The sequence below is a fragment of the Nestor notabilis genome, unplaced genomic scaffold (genome assembly GCF_000696875.1).
Source record: "Nestor notabilis isolate BGI_N333 unplaced genomic scaffold, ASM69687v1 scaffold9864, whole genome shotgun sequence".
Taxonomy (NCBI): domain Eukaryota; kingdom Metazoa; phylum Chordata; class Aves; order Psittaciformes; family Psittacidae; genus Nestor; species Nestor notabilis.
This window is the reverse complement of record NW_009926085.1, coordinates 17,271-40,666: the sequence shown is the minus strand read 5'-3', so window position 1 is coordinate 40,666 and position 23,396 is coordinate 17,271. Positions and strand designations below refer to the sequence as shown.

At 41.8% G+C, this 23,396-nt stretch overlaps 1 protein-coding gene across 1 annotated transcript in view; it reads right to left on the bottom strand.

Annotated features, from left to right (window-relative positions):
- SORBS1 (sorbin and SH3 domain containing 1) overlaps nucleotides 1–22,720 on the bottom strand; it is a 65,664-nt gene extending 42,944 nt beyond the window's left edge. Inside the window, 8 exon segments of the mRNA XM_010013366.1 lie at nucleotides 7,945–8,092; nucleotides 11,085–11,456; nucleotides 12,007–12,816; nucleotides 15,204–15,319; nucleotides 16,722–16,726; nucleotides 17,069–17,192; nucleotides 20,297–20,392; nucleotides 22,681–22,720. Of these exon segments, the coding sequence (XP_010011668.1) occupies nucleotides 7,945–8,092; nucleotides 11,085–11,456; nucleotides 12,007–12,717 (1,231 nt within the window). The 5' untranslated portion in view covers nucleotides 12,718–12,816; nucleotides 15,204–15,319; nucleotides 16,722–16,726; ... (1 more) ...; nucleotides 20,297–20,392; nucleotides 22,681–22,720.
- Nucleotides 22,721–23,396: the final 676 nt, after the last annotated feature.

The following is a 23,396-nucleotide window of genomic DNA, read 5'->3' as shown; positions in this document are numbered from 1 at the left end:
GAAGACAGAAAGAGAAAGGTATTTTTATTCACATGCACATCGCCATACTGCCCAAAGCCATTAAGTGTGCAGAAATCTGAAAGGGCCAGTTAGCAGAGGAAAGGCTCATGCATAACAAAGCATTGGACTGTTGGTACCTTGAGCAAACACAATTCTGCCCTGCAAAACTCAGTGCATGAAGGATTTGTGTTTGAGTGGTTGGTATGAAATTACCATCAAATTTTAGGTCTTCGTCTTCTTTAAGAGAAAATGAAACAATGTTTATACATGTTCAAAATGAGGCAAAGCATCTATTAAATCCTTGTTTAGCATTTTCATGGAATCATAGAATGGTTTGGGTTGGAGAGTTGGAAGGGACCTTAAAGATCATCTAGTTCCAACCCCTCTGCCACAGGCAAGGGCACCTTCTACTAGGCTAGGTAGACTATTTCCCCTCCCTGTGAAGGTGTGTGCATTGTCTTTTGGTCCTTTCATGTCCCTGAACAGGGGTCTCTACTTTGTAGGAAGTGTTTAGTTCATTTACATTACTAAACTCCTTACTAAGCCTCTAGGAACAGAGGTTATTCTTCTATAACCTGGAAGACCAAAAGGACATGGGTTTTTGGATTTGGATGAGCATGCAGAGAGGATGCAAACTTCAGGAAAGGTCACAGCTTTCTTCCATTGCTTCTCATTGTCACTGCTGATGTTACAAGTCCTGAGCTTCTGCCTGGGAAAGTCATTATTTTCTGCAGGACAAAGAATTTGACACCAGAGAAGGTCACAAAGTCCTTCTCTAACAGGACTGGTAATATATATTATTTCTTTTTGATTCTCTAGCTTCCTGCACAGGAAAAGTAGTTGGCTGCTTGCCAGGCAGACCCCAGTGCCCCAGCCATGATCTAAACAAAATCTTTAATTTGATGATTTAGCAGAAATAAAACTCTGGCCTGTGCCAGTCATCTCTCAACCATGAATTCACACCTTCAATATTATAACATGAAATTTTATGAGCAATCTAGCATGATATAGCCAGGTGGGAGATCTACCAGCCAGTTAAATGTATTCAAAATTTTTTTTTTTGAGTGCAATTAGAACTGGTTGAAGTGCTGGACTGACAACCCTGAAGAAAGGAAAGGCCTGTCTGACAGCACAGTTATATCAGGGCAAACCCTCCCTGTGTACTCTGCCAGGAAAGTCCTTCCAAGGTCCACAGGACTCAACCAGAGAATCAGCTTAGTTGCTGGTCCAGTTTGGCTGCTCAGCTGATACTGCAAACACAGACACCTGTTGCACAGCTGTCTTTGCAGAGGGAGGAACTAAAGCAGACATCTTTCACCAAAAATTTCCTATAATACCCTACAACTTGGAAAATAATGGCTAAACTTCATACTGATTTTTTGCCATGGAGTTTCAATGATTTCAGAAGAGTTTATGGAGCTATATACCAGGCTTTGACATATTTAAAAATTAGAGCACCAAATCTGATGCCTGATCACCCAAATAAACAGATTGCACCAGCAAGCACAATCCATGGTACCTGAGCTATCCTTTAACAAGAGCAGCAGCAATATATGGGGTTGTACAGCAACAGTTTTACTGCTGTGACAAATACGACATAAAAAATAGGGGGAGAGGTGGCAACCAGCAGCTTTGTGTGGTCATTTTAGTATACTAAAAGCAGATGCAGACCCAGCGGTGCCACAAAATGCTTCACTCTTCCTGACCAAGGATCATTCGGGCTGTAATAAACTGCTCTGTGGCTATCTCTAGTTCAGAAAACAAAGGAGTTCCTGATAATTAAGGGAAACACCTTCCAAAAGGGAAAACCAACAGGAAACTTCTGTCCGGTCTTGCAGGCAAGTATTAAATTCATAGCTGAGTCGTGTCAGATGAGATACTACCTAACTAAGGGAAGGAGCCAAGAGAAACCAGTGGAAGCTGTATGCAAGCATGTCACCTCAGCAGGGCGGCAGCAGGGAGGACGGACAGGCTGGTATAGCAGCCGAAGGAACCTGGCAGATGAAGTTGGACCAGGTCAGCAGCTGCCTCATGGGACAGGCTCTATCAGTCCAGGGCCAACACAGCAGAATAAGAGCACACAGTACTGGCTTCCCTGTGTTTCTATTTGTGACATTTAAAGTGCTTAGGCATTTTCTGTGATGCTCTTCTCTCTCACTTCTCCATTTACCCTGCCATGGCCATAACCCAACAATAACAATACGGGTAAGTGGTGCATAATGTGCTGGTCCTATAATGCCCACTACAGACTGACCTTCTCCTATTTGGGGCACGGGGAGGGAAAGATGACCAACTTGCCCTTCTTTCAAGGACAGACTCTCATACCCATTACAAGAGCAGAGAACTGCCCAAAGAAGGATGGCAGCACACATGCATACTTGCATATTACAATTTTATAATCTATTTCTTGACATCTGGCACAAATACGTGTGCTCTTGGAGTCATGTAAATATTGGTTTTTATTTCTCTTCCTTTCCCCTCACCACAAGCAAGACTAACTCTAATGGCTATGTAGAGAAACTTGAGAATATGCCCCACGAAAATAAACCTAAAGGCTCAAAAGGCAGCCCCCAAAGTCAGCTAGAACAATCAAACTGTATGTAAATCTTATGACTTAGGAGGAACAGATGAGTAATCTAGGTTTTCAGTATACTAACATGTGGCCACACCGGTAGCATTTGGAGAACAGACTGAAATAGTTTGGTGGCCTGGACTAAGCCAGGACAAATATTTACACTAATTCCTTTGCAGTTCCTGGGAAGTGTGTTTGCTAAAGGTACTCCACAAGCTAACAAAGCAGCAGCTTTGCTCCACCAGAGGCAGCAGCTGGGGGGTAGCAGACCTTTCATATCATACCTGCCAGGCTACTAAGCCTTTTTTGCTGTTCTGTGGTAAAGGAAGAAACAAAACAAAAAGAAATACAGAACAAATGGGTGAGACATAAACAGCAAGTGCTCTGGTGCTGCATTTCTGACAGGCAAGAAATACACTGTAGACAGAACAGCAGCAGCTGCTGAAGAGAATCTGTTTTCAAATACTCTGCCAAAGTGACAGCCCACAGTCTCTTCTCCTCACAGCAGCCTTGTGGAATAACATAAATCTCATGATGCAGTGACCAATATTATTTACATAGGGCTTTTTTTTTTTTTTTTAAACATCAGAGAATGAAAAAAGTCGGACAGGAGACAGCTTGAAAAACAGTAAAGACTCCCAGAGTCAAACAACTTGTCAGCTAACTCTGTTGCCCATTAGCATGAAACACATTTTGAAGCAGTAACGCTGTAGCACTTTGAAGGGATGCAGGAAAGGATCAAGTCATTGTTGGTGCTTGCTGAGTCTCATCACAATCTACTGAGCCACCGGTTTGGTGATTTGCACACAGACACAGCTTGATTAAGGCTTTGATTCTCAGAATGCTCCCCTTTGTTTAGGGCCTTTCATTACTGAGTTCCCAGACTGTGACATTTGTAGTGTCTTCCAGCATGTTTGACCACCCTAAAGTTGATGCTCACAGCTGCTTTCTAAAGGGATACCCAGATGACTTGCCCAAGTCACAGCTGGGAATAAACCAAGAATCCTTAGCTCTCTGTTCTCTGCTTTTTCTATTCCCTAGCAATTAATCCTTTCATTCAAAGCATGAAAACCATTTGAAAAGAATAAAGGATTTTATTGACATACAAAAATACAAACACTCTTGAAAGCCCATACCGTTAATGCGAAGATTTAAAAACTTTAATATATTAATCACACCTGTTACATAATCATAATAAACCATGCCATGCAATGCCTGCCCAGGAAATAACTGTGTTGTGGGGTGGCATGGGACAATTGCCAAGCAAGTCTGCGGTAGATAACAATCCTCCAGGATTATGCTGTTTCGTAGCAGAACCCACCTTTACTAGATATTTGTACCAAGTGGATCATCTCAGCAAGGGAGACCAATATTTCTCCTCACTAAGTGCAGCTCCCTCACCAATACCTATCAGCTTTGTTCTTTAACCCTAGCACTTCTACTCTGCTAACCACCAATGGCAAGTTGCTAGTGCACATTATGCTCACATGATAGCTACTAACACGTGAAACAAACCCCTATGTGCAAAAGGAAAAAAGGAAGGGTTAGCAATCTGAACCTGAAAAGCAGATGGGAACCACCTGCTTCAGGGTTCACTCTTTTAAGCAGGCCATCAGGATTGGCTGCTGTATTATGAGAAAGGAGGAAAAGATGCAAGTAAAGGATGGTCTCAGCTTCTGCCATCACATTCACTGGGGAGAATTATGTTCAATCACTAAGGTCTCCTGACAAGAACATGTGGTTTAAAGAGTAGATACTTGAGAGCTCTTTCCTATCTTTTCCTCCACAGGAGAGAGAATATAATGGATTAATAGACTTTTCATTTAAAAAAAACTATATATATAAGTACTATTTACATGAAGAGGACATTTCATTTTCACTTATGTCTCTTAGTAGGGAAGAAAGTCGCTGATGGACAGAAGCGGAAGGAGTAGGAGGTATCTATTTCACTCTCCTGCATGACGAGAGCCAGCTTGCAAGTCCCAGGCATACACCAGCTAAATGAGGTTTTCACTCCTGATCTTGTGTTCTGGAACTGTAAGCAAAGGCCAAAAACTTGTAGGCTTCTCAGAGAAAGGGTTGAGCAGAGGAACAGAACTGCTGGCACCAGTGAAGGAATGAATGCAGATGCCTCCAAAGTTCCCAGAGGAGGGAGCACTGGAGGAGACTAAGAGCTGAAACTACTAACAAATGGGGAAAAGGAGGCAAGTATTTGAGTACATTTAGTGCAAAATAAAAACATAGATGAACCAAGACACCAACAGATTGTGAAGGGAAGAAATTCTTACGTTGGTGCTAGGAATGAGCAAGAGGATCTGAAATGACTTGTTTATAAGCATCAATCTTATTCAGTTGGCATTACTGAAATCCAGTATAAAAAATTCTGAGCTCTCTCATCACAGCTGAATAAGATGAAGCAGACAAAAAAAGGATATAGTGTAGTTTCAAATGCCATTACCTGTTTCTAAGTCTCTGACAGCTCCACGTCAAAGGGTCTTACATGCTTACAACTTAATGAACTAGCAGATAAAGCATAAAATAGGGCAGTAGGTGATGTCTGCTACAACAGTCACTCCATACAGAAAGATAACCACCTCCTTAAAAAACAGTCAATCTACTGAGGAGAAAGTCACATTATCCGTCTGGAAGACTAACTAAAATACTGGAGATCAAAGATGCTAGCTTTAAAATGACCCTGAAAATTCTAATTCAGAGGGTATTTCATAGAAGATGAGAGGAATTCATTTTAAACCTCATCTTGACATGAAGGAATTGATTTCAGCACAAAACATAATTAACCATTCAGGTGAAGGTGGATCATAAACTAGTAACAATTCTTTACATGCTACAAGAGCAGAACAGTTTTGAATAGATAAGGTCCATAAAGTTGAAACCAAATACGAATTATGTCAGCCAGGACAGAAATGTAACAGGTAACTAAGATGTGAGAACCATTTAAAAACACTAAGCAAAAAGAAATTTGAATGCTATGCTGGGATAAAGCCTAGCTAGGAATGGAAGCATAATGAACTGTAAGAAACTCTCAACACATAAAAAGATGGAAAACTAAGAAAACATATACCTGTGAGTAGGTACCATGTGCTCAGAAATGAAAGAAAGTGACAACAGAAGAAAAAGAATTAACAGAATGTCTGACTCAAAAATAGGTTTTGACGTACATGAAGAATAAACAGGCAATGATCTTGTTCTTCTACCAAATAGACACAGTAGAGCTGTTAATAAGAGGGCAGAAAAGATGACATCTGATTACTCTTTCCATTCTGCGGGGGGGGGGGGGAGAGAAATCTGACATCCTACAGCCTGATGAAGAAATACTTTCCACTTCAACAGCAACTAAGGACTATGCTGAATGACAAGAACTGAGATCAGATGCTCGAAAAGTAGCATCTTTCCAATACTAAAAGTACAGCATATAAACTGTAGTGAAGAGTGTTAAAGCAGTTTTCTGCTCTAAAGAGAGCAGCTCATTGGACCATTAACATTCATCCTCAGCATGCCCTGGAATACAAAGGAACCTTCCTTTTCCAGGACAAGGAAGAAAGCAAATGTTGTAATAACCTTTGAAAAGCATCAGTGTGATGGCTGGGACTTCTATCTGTCAAGTTGACAATAATGCCAGAAAAAAAAAATAAAATTGTAATGACTTATATGGGATTTTACTAATAAATACATAGTATGATACACGACAATCAATACAGATTTATGACTAAGATGCCTTGTCAAACCAGTTCAATATGATTATAAGTTTGACCAAAAAAGACTGAAAAACACACATTAGAACAAGATACAGGCACAATCAAGTTGCTCATCGGGTGATTATATTGCAGTCAACAAAAATGCTATTAGAGAAGCTCTTCAAACTATCAGGATACAGTATCGTGAGTGCTAATGGTCAGAGTAAAGACATTCAGACAGGACAAATCAGTAACTGTAAAGATTATTAGTTAATGGAACAACTTGATAACAGCTGTCTCAGAGCCAGTGTGTGTGGATCATCACATTTTACAGATTTGTCTCTTATGCAGAGAGACAAAAAGAAAATATCCTTGTGTGGTACACACTGAAATGCTTCAGATTTAATGCAAAAAACAACCAAAAGAGTATCCCCCCCAAGAAACTGAACAAAAAGCTTTGACATAAAAAAGGATCCCTCAAATATTTTTTCTTCTTGAAGCAGTTGGGGAATCCAGACACCCTCATTCAGAAGCACATAAGCAAAGCTGCTTCAGATGCTAGCAAAAAGAGATAACCCACTCATTACCCCTATAACCAGCTGGGCTACAGTGAAGATGCTATCTTCAAGATCAACAACTATATCTGTTTAAAAAACCCACTAAACAACAAAACATAAGGGGCTACAAAGCAGCACATAAATGCACGCCTGTAATTACAGAATGACTACAAGATGAAGAGTGCAGGCCTGGCCCCTATTTTCTGATTTTCTTTTTTTCTTTGCAAAAGATAAGTCATAGCATTGTAGACTGGAATCTGTCTGTCCTGGTGTTTCCTATGTCCACTGGAAACCAAGGCAAATTGGTCTGCACCTTTGTGGCCCTTTATAAGCTACTGTCTTCAGCGACACACAGTGAGCTGGGAGGCTGGGGTAATGCCACCCATCAGGGGAACTAAAAAGGAGAAACAAAGTTTCCCTCTAATGCCAGAGGCAAAAAGACGCAACTCTCCATTCAAAAAGAGCTGCTGTGAGGCAGAGAAAGGCTTAGATGAGTAAACAATGCTCAAACAACATTGGTTTGCTCATATGTAAACCCAGAGCTCTAAGCCTACTGCAGCAGAGTTTTAGTTGATCCAGTTATATAGGAACAAATTGCCAAGTTCAAACTTATGGGCAAATGTATTATTTACTATTGGGTAAATTCTGCTGAGAATCAGAAGTCAAATCACTCCCACAGTAACTGAAAATACTGCTGCTTTCACACTCCAGTAGCTAAGAAGTAACATAGCCCCTTCCTTTTCCAGCGGAAAAGCTCAAGCTACCTTGCTCCTACTGATAGATGTGAACATACCCCTTTCCACTATGACAGGACACCTGATGGGGGATAAGTGTTACCCTGCAATAACTTACTCAGATGTCCACAGCCTGCTGTAAGCCTCTCCCCCAACCTCAGAATGGCTCTGATTGACAGGTTTTAATCAGAGAAAAATAGGCATTGTCCCACAGCTCTAATCTCTTACTTGCACCTGTTGTATTCTCTAGTCACTAAAACTTTTAAGTTTTGTTAGCTTTTAGTAGTCTGGACTTAATTGTCCATGGCACACACATTCTCTAGTTCCTTGTAGCATAACAGGTTGCTCAGTTTGAGTCACAAATATCTAATTGGAAGTCTCCTTACCTCGATTGTGCTGCAAGAGGACAATAGTGGGATTGACGATTGTGGTAGATGGATAGGCAGAGGAAGACTTGTTGATTGAAGTGAAGGAGGCTGGATAGTCAGTGCCAGTGCCAGACTGGGGCACTTCATTTAGCACAGGACTTGGGTCCTGGAAAGGAGAGCAACATATCATTAGCAGCATGCAAAAGGCTGCTACACTGAGAAAATCTGGAAAATACCCCCCACGTTTTAAGCTGAATGAGAAGCACAATCACAGCAAATTTTAGTAAAACAGGCATAAGCATGAGTGTTACCCTGCTCCCTGTATGTACCCTGCTCGTTGTTAATGCAATTAGTTTGCTAAGGCAGTACTATAATTATTTGGTGTTGAGTTTCACAACTCCAACCCCAAAAGGAGGTACTAAATTAATCCAGCAAACTTGCTGGAGGAAACACAGGGTGCCAGAAATGAGCATATCTCATTTCTGAGGCACTGAAAAACACAGACATCTTTCCCCCAATATATACACACACAAACTTTTGTTTCGAAAATATTCCTTTCAGAGCAAGAAGTCAGACATGCAAAACTCATGCAATTCTGTAATGAAACAGTATTATTGCAGCTGGTTTGGTAAGTAAAGTCTGAGGAATAAGGTCAACACTGTCACTCAGGAGACAGTATAACACCTACCTGGTTTGAATAATGAAATCAAAACCCCAAAACTGATGAGAGCAAAAAGCAGGACTGTAGCAAGAAAGATACTCAACATGGCTTTGCAGCTGGAGCACAGACAACAAGCTGCTCTTGCTCTCCTAAAGCATCCAGCTGCATTATTTGCTAATTTCAAAACCACCTTTGGTATCACTACAGCTCTGTTTGTTCTGTAGAAATACAGGCTGTGTCAGCAAGGAGACTTTAAAAACTAGTTCACCTTTGCAAAATCTCAGTCCAGGGATACCAGGCTTTTGCTGGTAGTAAGGTGAAAAGATAAAGAAAGGATGATGACTAAGACTGTGTATGCCAGTTCAGGCTGAGATTTTACAAATCTTGTTAAGGATTTTGCAGACACAATTACCGTTAACTGGGAGTGAGCATCCAAACAAAAAGAGTATGGAACAGCATAACATATTTCTGCACTTCTACTACCCCACTGCCAGTCTGAAATGGTGCAGGCCACTGATCTGCAAAATGGAGCTGAGCATTCAGGGGGATTTTCGTTGGTAATACTAATAATAAAAAGAATATGCGCAGGATAATGCTCCGGAAGAATTCCTACTCCTGGCTTTTCTGGCCAAGTGCAACCCAATGCCTGTTATACACACCAGCATCAGGGGAAAGGACGTACAAGATCAGGGAGGGGGCTGAAGAGAGGCCAAAGTGAGGCCTGGCACCAGTGCTCAGAGATAAATAAGCAAGAATTTACCATAATCTGAATAAGCATCTACAGTCTGTCCAACCAAGAGGGGAAATAGGGAAGAACAATCCTATTCCGATGGCTAGAGGTGATCTTACTCCAAGCAGCATCTGATCAGGCCATAAAAATTTCATGAGGACAGACGAGAATCAATGTTTCTCAGAAATAGGTGTCCCTAAGAGAGAGATCCAGCCCCATTTCCCTGGCTGTGATAATATTCCAAACAATGCAATTTGGGAAAAGGAGCGGGAGTCAAGAAGTAGAAGAGATTTGAACTTCACTTCGATAACTAAAATATAAAGAGCCCCTCAAAGAGGGATGTCAGGTCAGGGTAGGCTCAGCAGCCCCAGCTAAGTCACAAAATTTGGTGAACAAAGACCATTTGAATCAAAGTGGAAAACAGCTCTGTGACTACATGCCTGAAGTGAGCATGCCCAAAAATGTTTCAAAGCTCCCATCTCATGAAAATCAGGTACAACAAAATTTCCACTCCTCTGCCTGCTGAATTCTTCTGAAGCCTGCAGATAGGCTCCATGAAAAAAATAAAATAAAACAAAACAAAACCACCCAAACACCCAACCATTCCCCCCCCCCAAAAAAACCCCAAACCCGACCAAAACAACAACCACCACCGCCACAACAACAAAAACCCACACAAAAACAAAAAACCCCCAAACAATCACCACAAACAAAACCCTCAATCTGTCATTGCTCTCTGCAGTAAAAAAACCCACTGATTCCAACAGAACCAGAAAGGTCAGTGCTGAGAACTTCTGAACACATCATCCTTGGTTGTTCTTTTTCTTTTTTTTCCTCCCACATGCCTGTTTGCTATATGCCTGTAAGTGTCAGAAGACAGAAAAGGCACCATGATGAGAGGAAAGTGTTTCTCCTGAACTTATTTGTAGAAAAAAAAAAAAAAAAAGAAAAAACGGTGGTTGTAAGGCTTCCAGTACAAGGAGGGTCAGGTACTTCTTGCCTCCTCTGCAACTTTAACTGAGAGCTACTCTTAGTCCTTGTCCCCAAGGACTTTTTTAAAACAGGTGATGAGCTTGAAGATAAACAAATACCTAATCCAAGAAGAACACAGTAAATTCCAAGTTAAAAGTGATGTGGATTGAATTCTTCCAAATTTTCAAAGACCGGTAATTCCAAACTGAAGAGACACTCTTCTGCTCATCAATCCCAAAACACCTACACACTTGGAAGACTCTTAGCTCAGTAACTGATATTATTGCTTGTAGGTCATTGGATACTGGCATCAGTCTTACACTGACTTCAACAAGGATTTGTGTGGGGAGCATACAGTGGCTCCAAGTGGAACAGAAAGCCTGCCCTAACCTTTAACTGCTCTGCTGTTGCTGCTTTAAAATTTATCCAAACACAATTAAGGATGCTATTAAAAGAGCCTGAAGAGATCAGTTAGTGCAGCTATTCTGTTTATACAGAATAAATTATTCTGAACAAGTTCTCTGAATACTCTTAAGGCGTGCATCACCTAGCAGAATGGGCACAATGGGAGACGGTCAACTTTTGTTGCGAGAAGTCAGTAGAAGGTTCAAAGCTGCACAAGGCAGGCAACATGCATGCACTAGCACAGGATGTAAACAGGGTTTCAGTTGTCATGCTGTTTGCAGGGAATGAGTCATCATTCCTCTCTCAAGTTTAGTATTGAAAGGAGAAAGTAATTTTTATCTGGGAATACAAATTTAGGAAAAGAGCAAGGAGTGTACTTGGCAAGCTTACTGTATGTGAGATGACTCCAGTGATTTCAGGCTTCAAGCCCCTGTGCAAAGTCCCTGTGACTGGAGGGACAAGTGAAGGTGGTGACGAGAAGAATGCCAGTTTTGGGTAAACAGAGGGTAATGTGCCAGATGTGGAGGGTGCTTGGTTATGGTGGGAACCCCTCTGGAGATGTGGGGGAATGAAATCGTCTAGAGTCGGAAAAGTCAAGGGTGAGCCAGGAGGAACAATCTCAGGGAATGTGGAGCCTTGCCCAAAAGGAACCAGAGGCGGTGGTGGAGTGCTGGAGCTGCCTTCTTGCTGTCTTTCTGGATTAACCTGAAGGAGGGGGACTACTATAACCCCGGGCTGAGCTGTGGTGGTGGCAGTGGCATCCTGTAGGAAACAAGGTGTTGTTATGCAACAGGGAAGATTGATACTTTAGTCTAATGCAGCCATATAGCATCATGCAAGGATGCACCCAAAATGATACAAAGCCCCAACAGATTTTCTTTCCTTCGGAAGACAGTCTTGCAGCCCTGGCCTCTACAAACACGCACCGTTTTTCACAAAGATTTTCCTTTCCTTCACCACCCTCTTCTCCAGTTCTGTGCTGTGAGGCTAAATGCATCCACCATCATTTGAGAAGCACTAACAATCACATAACAAAGTTTGCTTTTTGTACACCTCCCTAAAATAGAAAGATCCTTGCCAGTCCAATCCAACCCCTTAGAAACACCACACACGCACAAACACACAGATGAATGTTGAGGGGGCACACATGGGGTGTTAAGTATTATCAAGTAGAAGACCACAAGACTCAAGTGGCACAAGAAGTGCTCAGAAATTAGGCAGGAGGGGAATAAAGCATCAAGGGAACATTGTAATGAATTAAAGAACTGTTCACACGGCTGAAAGAAAACAAGATTACGGAGAAAACATGTACCATGCTGCGTCCCATTGCCTTGTATGGTGGCTGTCGCTGCTGAGTAAGGTAAGGCTCTTTTCTCATCCTGTCCTCTGTGGCAGCTGTGCTCTGGGGTTCTAGCACTTTGTCCCTCACAGCTTGCAGAGGTGATGACTGAGTCCAGGAGGGTTGGCCCGCACCATAACTAACTGCGTCTTTACTGAGGACAATGTAAAAGTACGGCCTGGGAGGAACAGGAGGAGGAGGAACAGCAGGAAGAGACTTTCCAGTGTCTGTTACAGAGGAAACAATGTCGGTGGCTGGTGCTGGAGTGAGCTCAGCACCTAAACTGGTGCTGGCTGCTGGGTCATGTGTGGTGCCAGTGGAATTTTCAGATGTGGCTGAGCAAGTGCTGTTAGATAAACAAGCTACATATAGTTTGCTGACCTTTTTATCCGCCTTCGTCTCATGACTGGAATTCACTCCAGCCTTACTACTGAGATCTGCCCTGTTGGGGTTGCGCTGTAAAGATGATGCATCTGAAGAGGAGCAACTTTCCAAGAGTGGCTGCTCAGCATGCACCTTATCTTTGGGGCCTGGAGAGGGAGAATACCCTGCTGGCAAGCCTTGCTTCCCACTGGGGACAGTCCCATAGGGGGTAGGTGATGAGAAATAACACCGTGCACTGGCATTTGGTGATGCACACTGCTGCATATAAGGCTTGGGTGCATTCAGGTACACGCAGTCCATGATGGGCACTGGCAACAGGTTGGTCACTTTACTGTCAGTGCGAGGACGCCATGCAAAGCTTTCCTCTTTGGGAAGAGGAGGACGGGGAGGGGCAAGGGCCTGTTTAGGCAGTCAAGAAGGAGGAGAGGGAGAGAGACAGCAGCACCAAATGGAAGGAATAAGAAAGGAAAAAATAAATAAATTCAAAGAATTAATTTGATCATTAGACTTGGGTTAAGCAGGTTTTAACATAGCAAGAACAAAAAGCAAATACAGTATCTGGAAGGCCAGTGCAGAACTCACATACATCATCTTGCACACTCTCTTTTTCCTAGCACTGCTTACTGAAGCACACAAACTTTACCCAGCTCTCAAGTCCCTGCCTACACATTCCTCTCTCGGCTAAATAAGTCTCAGTGCTGTATTGTTTCAAGAGGCCTGCAGAGCAACACCCACCATGCTCCTTGGGAAGCCGGAGTCAAGATTTAACATCCTGCCTAACAAAACCCAGACTCGTATCTGTGTAACTAAATACTTCCAGGCACTGAAGACCTTTGAATCACAATGCTAAATTCAGAGCTCTAGGCCATCTCTGCATGTTAAGTGCATTGCTGTAAAATGAACATTGCAAAGTTTCACGAGTGCTAATGAAAGCAGACATGTAAATACTATAGACTACCACAGCTGGCTAAGTAAAAAGTCAGCACTTCTTCCTTCTAAAAGCTAGCTGTTGAATTCTCTTCAGGATTTTTCCATCCTGAAAATGCTTCCAGGAAGACAAGAACAATTAAAGCTTTGTGATGAACTGAATTACTAAGAATTTGCCTCCAGAATCAAGATTACCAACAGAGAAATCCTACTTCTAGTAAATAATGAACAACTTAACTGGTTTTGGTACTTTGCAACATATAAGTTGCTAACTACAGAAATGCCCGGCAACTTCAACTCCAACTCCAGTGAATTTTTGCTGAAAACCAAACTGTTTTGAAGTAAAATAACTCACCAATACAGAAGTTTCATTTTATTTACTGCTTTGTTGCCAGTGGCTGAAAACTATAAGCTACTGAAAGGAAGAGAATTAAAACACCCACCTAGTGAATAGTAGCTCCCTGAATTCTTGCAATTTAACCCTCTTGAGACCAGGAAAGTAGGCTTTACACACACCCTGTCGTAGTATCTTTATAGACAAAGGCTGGCTAAACCACTGCTAAAATGGTCAAAATCAGAAAATGAAGATGCCTTAACAGCTTGCAACATACAAATCTGACAAATATACCTCCTTTATAATTCATCCAAATATGATCTGTATGACAACTTACAGCCAGCATGTGTTCTTCTTACATAGATATAGACCTAGAACAGCTCCATAAAATTACAGCTGATGTTCCAAAATCTACTGTCCTCATGCTGCTCCTCTTCCCTCCACTTCCCTGATGTGTAAGGGAGTGGAGAATTGGGTTGGTAAGTGCTTCTTCTGAACAGTTTCTGCTTCTGGAACAGGCTAATTCCTTTTGATTCCTTAGGGACAGTAGATTCAGTCTGGAAACTTCAGAATGCCACCGTATTTCCCTAGGTTAGGTGAAGCCTCGCTATGTAGTTCCCGCTTCATAGTATCATCAGGAAATAACAATTCTCCACCTACAGCTGCTGTTTTAGCATTTTCTTCCACTTCAGCTTAGTTCGGACAGCAGTCCTTTAGACTTCTATAGGAAGTACTATGTGCATCAGTGCTCTTTGTGTTCAACAAGATCAGTAAGGGACTACAGGACAGCTGTGAGTATCAGGCAGTAAATGGGTTTCTCCTCTAGGGTGCTGCTCCTTCTCATGCCTTCTTCCAAGTTGTGCCTCCTTCCACTTTCACTTACAATTTCAGGAACACTGTCCTGTGGCATTGCTATAGGTCCCTGACAATGAGAACTGTCACCCTGATAGAGGACAAGGCTTTAAAGGGACTCTTGTTTCACAAACGAAAGTGGTTCTAATGAAGGGTTTCCTTACCAGGTTTGAGACTGTGCAGATCAACTGCCCAAAAGAAAAAGGATGAAGTTACACTTCTCTTAACAGATTGACTTCAACCATTCACCTTCAGGTACAAATAACTTTTCCCTTGTTCGCTTCTATCAGTTACAGTGTTAAGAATGAAAGGCATCTCCCCAGTATCTTGTTTTTAATTTAACAATGCTTTCAGCCTTGCAGCAACCTCTAGGAAATATACCAACATAAAATTCAAAACAGTACTAGATGGCTACTTCACCTTTTTTCTTGCAATCAGGTAGTGTTGTCCTCCTCCTTCATCCACCAAGGAAACACAGCATGCCTGAACACACAAGCTCCACAGCACTCTGGTCCTGTCAGTGTTGCCCCATTTTTAAGACAGGAATAGTGGAGGCAAGCTGAAACTTACCCAAGTCTGCAGCAAAGTTTGGAGTTCGACCCAGGGATTCTGACCATGAATCCAGTGCTTGAACCCAGAAGATCACCCTCAGAGTCACAGAAGAAAGGCTTACCTGTGGCTTGCTGTCTGAGGAAAGGTTCGGACGCACACTCCTATAACCCTTGGCAGCCAGAGAAGATGGTTGGGCATCCCCATTGGCATCAGTGTTAGATGACAACCTCCAATTATCTGAGGGGAAGGAAAACAGATCACAGAGAATTCCCTCCAGCTACAGCACAAACGAAAGGAGGGACCCTTTTCTTCCTCTTTTTTTTTTCCCCTCCCCCCTTTTTTTTTCCAGGCAACAAGAAATACTTCCAAGAAAGCAATAGAAGCAACAAAATAAGCAGCCAATGTTTGTACCTGTTTCTGGGTTTTCTGGCTCCAGACCTAAGCATTTCACAGAAAGGAGAGACGGAAGAGGTGGGGGTGGAGGATAGGCATAGAGGAAAAGAAAGGGGGGGAAATAAACCGTTACATTTACAGAAGACATGTACCAACTGAAGTTAACAGTTGAGCTACTTCATTTCACACATAAAATGCTTTCTGACAGGACTGCCTAATTACCATAGAGACCAGCCCTAAACATGATGCCCTCCTTGTTTCTGACCTTTGTAAACACAAGGCAATTCATTCAGAGCAATGAAGAAACAATTGTTCATTGACATTCTTCTTTCAGAGGCAAAAAGGCAACCCAGCTAGCTACTTTCTAAAGCTGCAGCTTGACATCCAGGCACCACAAATTACTGGAAATGTAGAGACCCCCTATTCAGCCATAATACAGGCTATGAACACATAACTATCCTTACCAATTTCACTATGTGTGATTAACTGAGATAAAGAACTGCTAACAACTAGATCAGGTTTTGCAGCCTAAATGCGCGTGCATGAACAGAGTTACAAAATACAATGCCACTTTATAGCCTGGTTCCTGCAGCTAGCTGCATTGGTCTCATCACCTATTTACCCACCTCCCACTGGGCTCCTCCCAACCCCTCTACCCATTTTGCTGTTTAAGTTATATGCAAAAAGCTCCTCCAGCTCCAAAGTACATTTCATAAAGCAATTGAGAGAGTAAGCAAAAAAAAAAAAATAAAATTAACGAGCTGATTTCCATACTAATGGGCTCATTGCTATTCAAGCTGCTGGAAATTTATGAAGCCATCAACAGAAAGGAAAGAGGCGATTGTGGAGGGTAGGAGTGAAGAAACAGAGAATGGCAAGCATAAAAAAGGGTAGGTCATAGGTGGAGCAGAATAGGAAGAGAAGAGAGAGCAGAAAGCAGCACATCGCGGCTGGAATTAATGGAATTGCCCTTCCTCCAACAATACATTCATAAATGACATACGCTTTGCTTTCAAGAGTAAGTTTGACCCTCCCCTCCTAACTGCATCATGCCCTTAGGACTTCATCCTCTCTGCCAGACCCACAGCACTGGCCAGGTTTGTTATGCTTTGCCTGTCTCCTACAATTAAGTAATTACACATCTGCTACTGAAAGATGGCATAGCTCTGTGGCGACACTGTCTGTCTGGGACCCTGTCCCCATCCCTTGACAACCCAAGTGAATGCTTCGGTGACAGGAGCACCACCCGGTCTCTTTCTATTAACCTTGTGTCTGAGATAAAAGGAGGCAACATAGGCCTGCCAGGAGAATAAAAATAAAACAACATCTGAGAGTTTTATCCGAAAGAGGTTTTTGTGCTCCTGACAGCAAAAGAGAGCTGTAAACAAACTTAAGCTAACGAGTCAGCAGTCATTAAACCTGCACCAGGAAAGAACAGGATTCAGTCTCCCTCCACTGGCCTGGTTCTTGCATGAGGTTGCCAACTATGCTACTGGAATTTGGGGCTTTAAACTGCAGCTAAAAAAAAGTCACCCCAAGACTCTGGACTGACCTCTGTTGAGGTTAAGATATTCCAGTTAACATTCCATCCACTTACTTTCAGGTTGCTCGACACTCTGAGGACATGGCGAAGTGATATTCTGATTCTCTTGGTGGGCTGGAGATGCCCGGAGGGTCACAGCTCCTTTTCCACTGCAGACTCTAGTGGGATTTGTTTCTATAGGAAATGCACATACACAGAGGAGACATTGAAACAGATGATACAAAGCTATTGGGATCCATCAGAGCTCTATGGAGTAGTTTTAGCATGGCTGCCTCCAGGTGAACCAATCTAGTAATGTTTATGCAGATGAAGATTAGCTCTGGATTTAAAGCATTGAGAAATAAAAGCAGTTTCATATTCATGTAACTGATGAATGCAGAAGTAAGTTCGAAGTCAGTGTAACAGAGCTAAGAAAGGAGGAAAATTGGATGAGTGTTTGAACCAGATTTCTCAGGTCCATTTGCTTTATTTGGTCAGCTTCTATGGAGATATTGTACCAGCAAGGACATTCTACCATTACAGCTCTAGCTCTTCTGTTGGGATGTCCCAGTGGTATAAAGCAATACAATTTGTGTGCTGAAGCCTTAAGTATGTCTTCTGTGCAGGACTGAAAGAGAGAAAAAAGGTCTTATCACCACTGGTGGATAAAATCTTGCAACTATGCCGAGTATGATCTAAAGGCAGGATGCAGCAAGCCGTCTCCTTGCCATCTCCTCCCATTTCATGGCAGTGCTTCATCTTCTGACATAGGAACCCAAATCCCCAAAACTAGAAGGAGATTTAGCATATACCTGTTCAAATCACCCTGTGAGCCAAACGCTAGATCATGCTAGCTGAGGTCCAAATTCAGCACAGCTTCTGTGCAGGTTTACTTTTGTGCATTTCAGCCCATGGATTTGTTTTGTTTGGTTTTTTTAAAATCTCCTATCATCCTTTTAAGTAGTAACAAATCAGTACTTCAAGGCTATCTTCCTCCCCTTACATAAAATCCTTTCCGAGAGATGTTTCCTCGAAGATACCTATAGAAACAATAAGCCTTAAAGAATCTCCCACTTATCTAAGCTACTTCCACAGGAAAACACATCACCTCCCTTTCTCATGCTCTATTACTGGCTCTGCAGCTGCCATCAGACTTCACTTTGACCTACCTAAACAGAGGTGCTAGTCCTACCATGCAACCACACAGGGAGCCTAAAGAGGTACTGAGCATATACGCTGTGTTACACAACATGATGATTTTTACTTTTATGGAGTGAGGATCATGCTATCTCTGCACAGGAATGGATGCAGCTCCTCTCTAGGAACTGTTATTATCATGAAAGTTATGCCTTCATATTGGACAGAGGGGGCAAAGGCTGCTGCTCATTGCCTAGACAACAGCCCATGTCTGTGCAGATTCCCAATATTCCCTGGGTGACTTCAGGAAGATAATGTCCCATTAAATCCACACCAGCACAGTGCCTACAGACCATGACAATGCCTCAACTAAGGTTAAAAAACACACAAACCACAGCCAAGGAGGCCATAATATAGGGAAATATCGACAGTGCCAGATGAACAGTAGGGGGAAAGAATCAATAAATGTCAAAAACTTGGCTTTCCTGATGAACAGGAGGCGGAAAGAGTCAATAAATGTCAAACACTTGGCTCACATGGAAAGTCCTCTATGCTGGGATCACGGCAATTCAGGCTTTTATGTGGCTTCCAATGCTTTAGGGATTTCACAATAAGCATAGCTTCAGATCCACACTTAGGACTTGAGAAAGGATGGAGTAAGTACAGAATCAGAGGATACTTTCCTATAGTTCAGCCTTTAGTTAATTTAGGCAGCATAGAGGCAGTTTCTGTGAGGGGAAAGACTATCCACAAAGATATAACAAATGCTGTTTCATCCTTAAATATACCCCATTTGCCCTCACACCACACAACTGATCATGCCTGATCTTACCCACATGCCTTGTAAAATAGAAGTTGAATTCTCTGACTGATTTTTGCATGATCCAGATAGGGTCAGGATTCATTCTGCCCAAGAATCCAGTTCTGTCTATCATTCCCATCCACACAGCACAGCACATCCAAGGACTTTACGGATACACTCACACCAGAGGACAAAGGTTTAAACTCTGGCAATCCAGTCTTGAAAGTGCTGTAAATCTGAGCCATGGATGCACTGTTAAGGGTCACCAGGCCCGATTTAGACAATCACAAAGAGTATAGGGTTCTCTCATTCTCCTACACCTAGATTCCTTTCACAGGCACTGGAGAAATGGAAACGCTTAAGAGTTCAACATGCCATAAATGTCTACATCATACTGGAGAAGGATCAAATTTGGGAATCAAAGTACTTTATTTTCATACAAAATACTACACCTGTATACTGAATCAAAAGAATAAGAATCAGAAAAAAAGTTCTGAACTCAGAAAAATGAAAATGTTCTGAAAAGCTTTATTCTAAAATAAAACCTTTATTCTGAAAATAAACTATTGCTAGACTATTTCAATTTAGGAGAGTAAGAGAAATACTTAAGATGTTGAATTCTCTCACAATTTAGGTGAGATGATGGAAAACAAAAATCTGAATCTCTCAGTATAGAAATCCAGCAGATGGTAATAAACATGACATTGGCACTATACTAGTCCATCAGAGCACATGTGTGACAGATTACGAGAGACAAGCAGTATCAGCTAGACTACTCTGACTGTGCAAATCCAGCAAAGTACAAAAATAATCTTCTACTTTTAGTGGGAAAATGTGTTTGAGGAGGGGGTGACAAACAGTCTAACATTCTTATCCATCCGTATAAAGATTCTGTAAAGTCAGTGTATGTACAGAAAAACAAAACCATCCAACCAATGTTGAACTATGCTTGAACTTGTAAAATACCATCTCTGACATCCATTCACTTTCATAAAGACTAAAGATATGCAGGAAACAGTCTCTGGTTCATCAGGAGTTTGGTTTAAAATGAGACTGTAATAACAGTATTATTCATAATCAAGCATTAGTTGAAGAGTTTACAATGATCCCAGATTCAAGCAGACACAATTATGTCTGCAGAAGAGCAGCATAATTGAGAACAGTGTACTGTGCCATTAAGAGCTAACTTTATTACCTACTGATGAAATCTACAGCTTGGAAACAGTGAGAAGAGCATGAAGCTGAAAACTAGCCAAAGCACATGGGTGAAGCAGAAAGATATAAGGAGGAGGAGAAAGAGAAAAAGAGGAAGGAATGATGGCAAACTAATGCATGGCAGGGGAAGGAAGGAGGAAGATACCTGTAGGCAGCACTAGGTGAGGAGAACTTTTCACTTTCTTCACAGGGATTATTTTAACGGCAGAAATAGAGCGTGTACATAAAGGGACATCAACAGCTGCAAACACAAAAGTGTAAATGGCACATCCAAAAAGGGAAGAACAGAGTTTGGGAAGCATGCCACAAAATTTTCTAATGTACTTGGAGACACAATAGCAGGAAATTTCAAATACAAAAGCTGTCCAGAGAGCAGTAATGCAACCGCTAAAAATATCCCTTCGTTTGCCCTAATTCAGGACATGTCTGTTTTATGTTGCATACAGAACTGCTTACTGAATTGACTAACTGCTGACTGCCACTCTGCTTCAGGCAAAAAGAATCTGGAAGCATTAGTTCTTTAGAAGCCATCAAAAAAATTTTAGTGTAATCATTTAGCTGAGATACACTACATGCAAAAATAAAAATGTTAACATTAATATGACTCAGTTAAAAGTGAAAAAACAAAGACTGAAAAGTTGAGAAAGGAACATCAGACACATTACATGAATTCTGTATTTTATAGAATCATAGAATAGTTAGGGTTGGAAAGGACCTTAAGATCATCTAGTTCCAACCCCCCTGCCATGAGCAGGGGCACCACACACTAAACTATGTCGCCCAAGGCTCTGTCCAATCTGGCCTTGAACATCGCCAGGGTTGGAGCATTCACAACTTCCTTGGGCAACCTATTCCAGTGCCTCACCACCCTCACTGTGAAGAACTTCTTCCTTATATCTAATCTAAACTTCCCCTGTTTAAGTTTGAAGCCATTACCCCTTGTCCTGCCACTACAGTCCCTAATGAAGAGTCCCTCCCCAGCATCCTTGTAAGTTCAGCAACAGAATGAAGTGAAACATGAAACAATCTTGAAAAGTCTTCATTGCTAAAAGGTAGCATCAAAATATTCATTTCAGGAAAAGTCCATCCCTTTAAACAGTAAGTTGAAGAAATTTCTACTGGAATCTATCAGGTTGCACACTAATTATATTAGATGTAGTAACATAAGTGAAAACCAAACATAGCACTGTGTAAAATTCTAGCAATTGTTACAAAACTGCCCAAACCAGGCAGTGATTTCTCTCTCTGACTCTATTGCAGCTAGTGGGTGGGGGTGTTTGGAAAAAAAAAAAAAAGAAAAAAAAAAAAAAAAAAAAAAGAGGCAAATCTACTCAGAGGTGAAGCTCAACAGGATCTGCCAAGATAAATATCTTGTAAATCATGGGTCCACCAGAATAACTTGAGTTGTGTTCCTGATTTCTGCAGAGCGAGGATTTTCTCCTTTAAAACCTATTAGCTTTCTGCATGGATTAAATGGAAAATGCTAGATGCCTCCTCACATTCCATGCCATCCCTCTCAGGCCTGCAAAATCAGGAGTAAGAGGAAACACATTTCTAATACTTTACACACCGATTCTGAGCACTGGGCTGGACTGAGAGGCATCGACATCAGGGTGGTGTGTACACCCCATCTTGTGGCAGATCTTTCTGGTCCCTGGCAAAACTGGAAACCTAGAAGAGGGCTCTCAAGGATAGTGGAAGAGCTTGGTAGAATTTTTTCAAACCTCAAAATCATAAGTTTTTAAATTGATGGGATTGTTTTAAATTACTTTTTTACAGATGAGCAACACAGATCAAACTCTGTTTTCCATCTTTCTTCCTGAGCACTGGAGGCCTTGCAAATACAACAGATCCCAAATCCAAACAGCCTGTGGTTTAGGAAACAATCCTAATTCTGTTTTACTCTGTAAGTGACTGAATTCATCCATCTACAGTGCAGTTAAGATATTAACCACTATAAAAAGGCATCAAAAGAAAAGGAAATTAAATCAGCAGAAAACCAATCTATACAAACACATACTCTCAGCCTGCCGAAACACACAGCATCACTACACAAAATTGAATGCTATAAAGCACACTGCAAACCTGCTGATGTTAACATGAAGACTGGTTTGGTTAGATTTTTTTAATTTTTATTACTTGAATGGTTAGTTCCTGCCCTTTAATCCTGGGCTAAAAATTTCATCTCCTACTAAAGTTAACAGGATTCACGCATAGGCATCCACAAACCCATGCTGTCTAAACACACTAAGATACTGATTCACAGGTGCTCACAAGTACCACAAGTAGTGCACAAAATATGCAAAGAAGCAAAGCCAGCCTGACACCTTTAAGAGACAAAGATCACTTGTTCAGCTAAGAAATGCTGCTGCTACAGGCACAGTGCAGCACAAGGCTTTTCTTGTGTCAGTCGCCAAGCAAACTAAATTTGGAAACCCCTGCTGCAGTGAACGTCTAGGGAAATCAACCACATCACGCAGCTGACATGCAGGGGGAGCTGCAGAGACGTCTCCGAAACTCTTAACCCACCTTTTTCTCGTCCATTGCTGCTCAGCCCATTAACAACAGTTTTTGCAACATCAATTTCTTCGTGTTCTGCAAGACAAATGAAGAAGCAGATTACTTCTGGGTTAAAACCTCCTGCAACTGAATTTAACCTCTGACTATGAGGGGATGCCATGTGTCAGCACTATACAATTCGTAAAGTATTCCTCCTATCTCAGGAGATGTTGCTTGGAGACACAAATGTCCCTTCGATGACACCCCTGTTTCTCATTTCCCCTTGCCTACCTGGATGGCAGCTTATTGTAAACTGGGACTTTCTCTGTGTGTATGGCATCAAGCTCAGTGATGAGGTTTTTCAAGAGAGATTTTTTCTAGTCTGCCATGTCCTCGGATGACAATGAATAAAACTGGCTCTTGAATTCAGAGAAACACAGAAAATATGAAGACAGGCTGAGAAAGTTGGGGCTGTTCAGCCTGGAGAAAACTGAGTGGTGACCTCATAGCAGCCTTCCAGTATCTGAAGGGGGCCTACAAGGATGACTGAGAGGGACTCTTCATCAGGGATTGTAGTGATAGGACAAGGGGTAATGAGTTCAAACTTAAACAGGTAGTGCTTCACTACCCGGAAGCTTATCAACACTTAGGCCAAATTCCTAGCTCAAGCCAAATTCCCAGCTCATGTTTTTCTGGACTCTCTCCAAATGGTTCCCATTTTTCTCAAAATGTGGTGCTAGAAACTG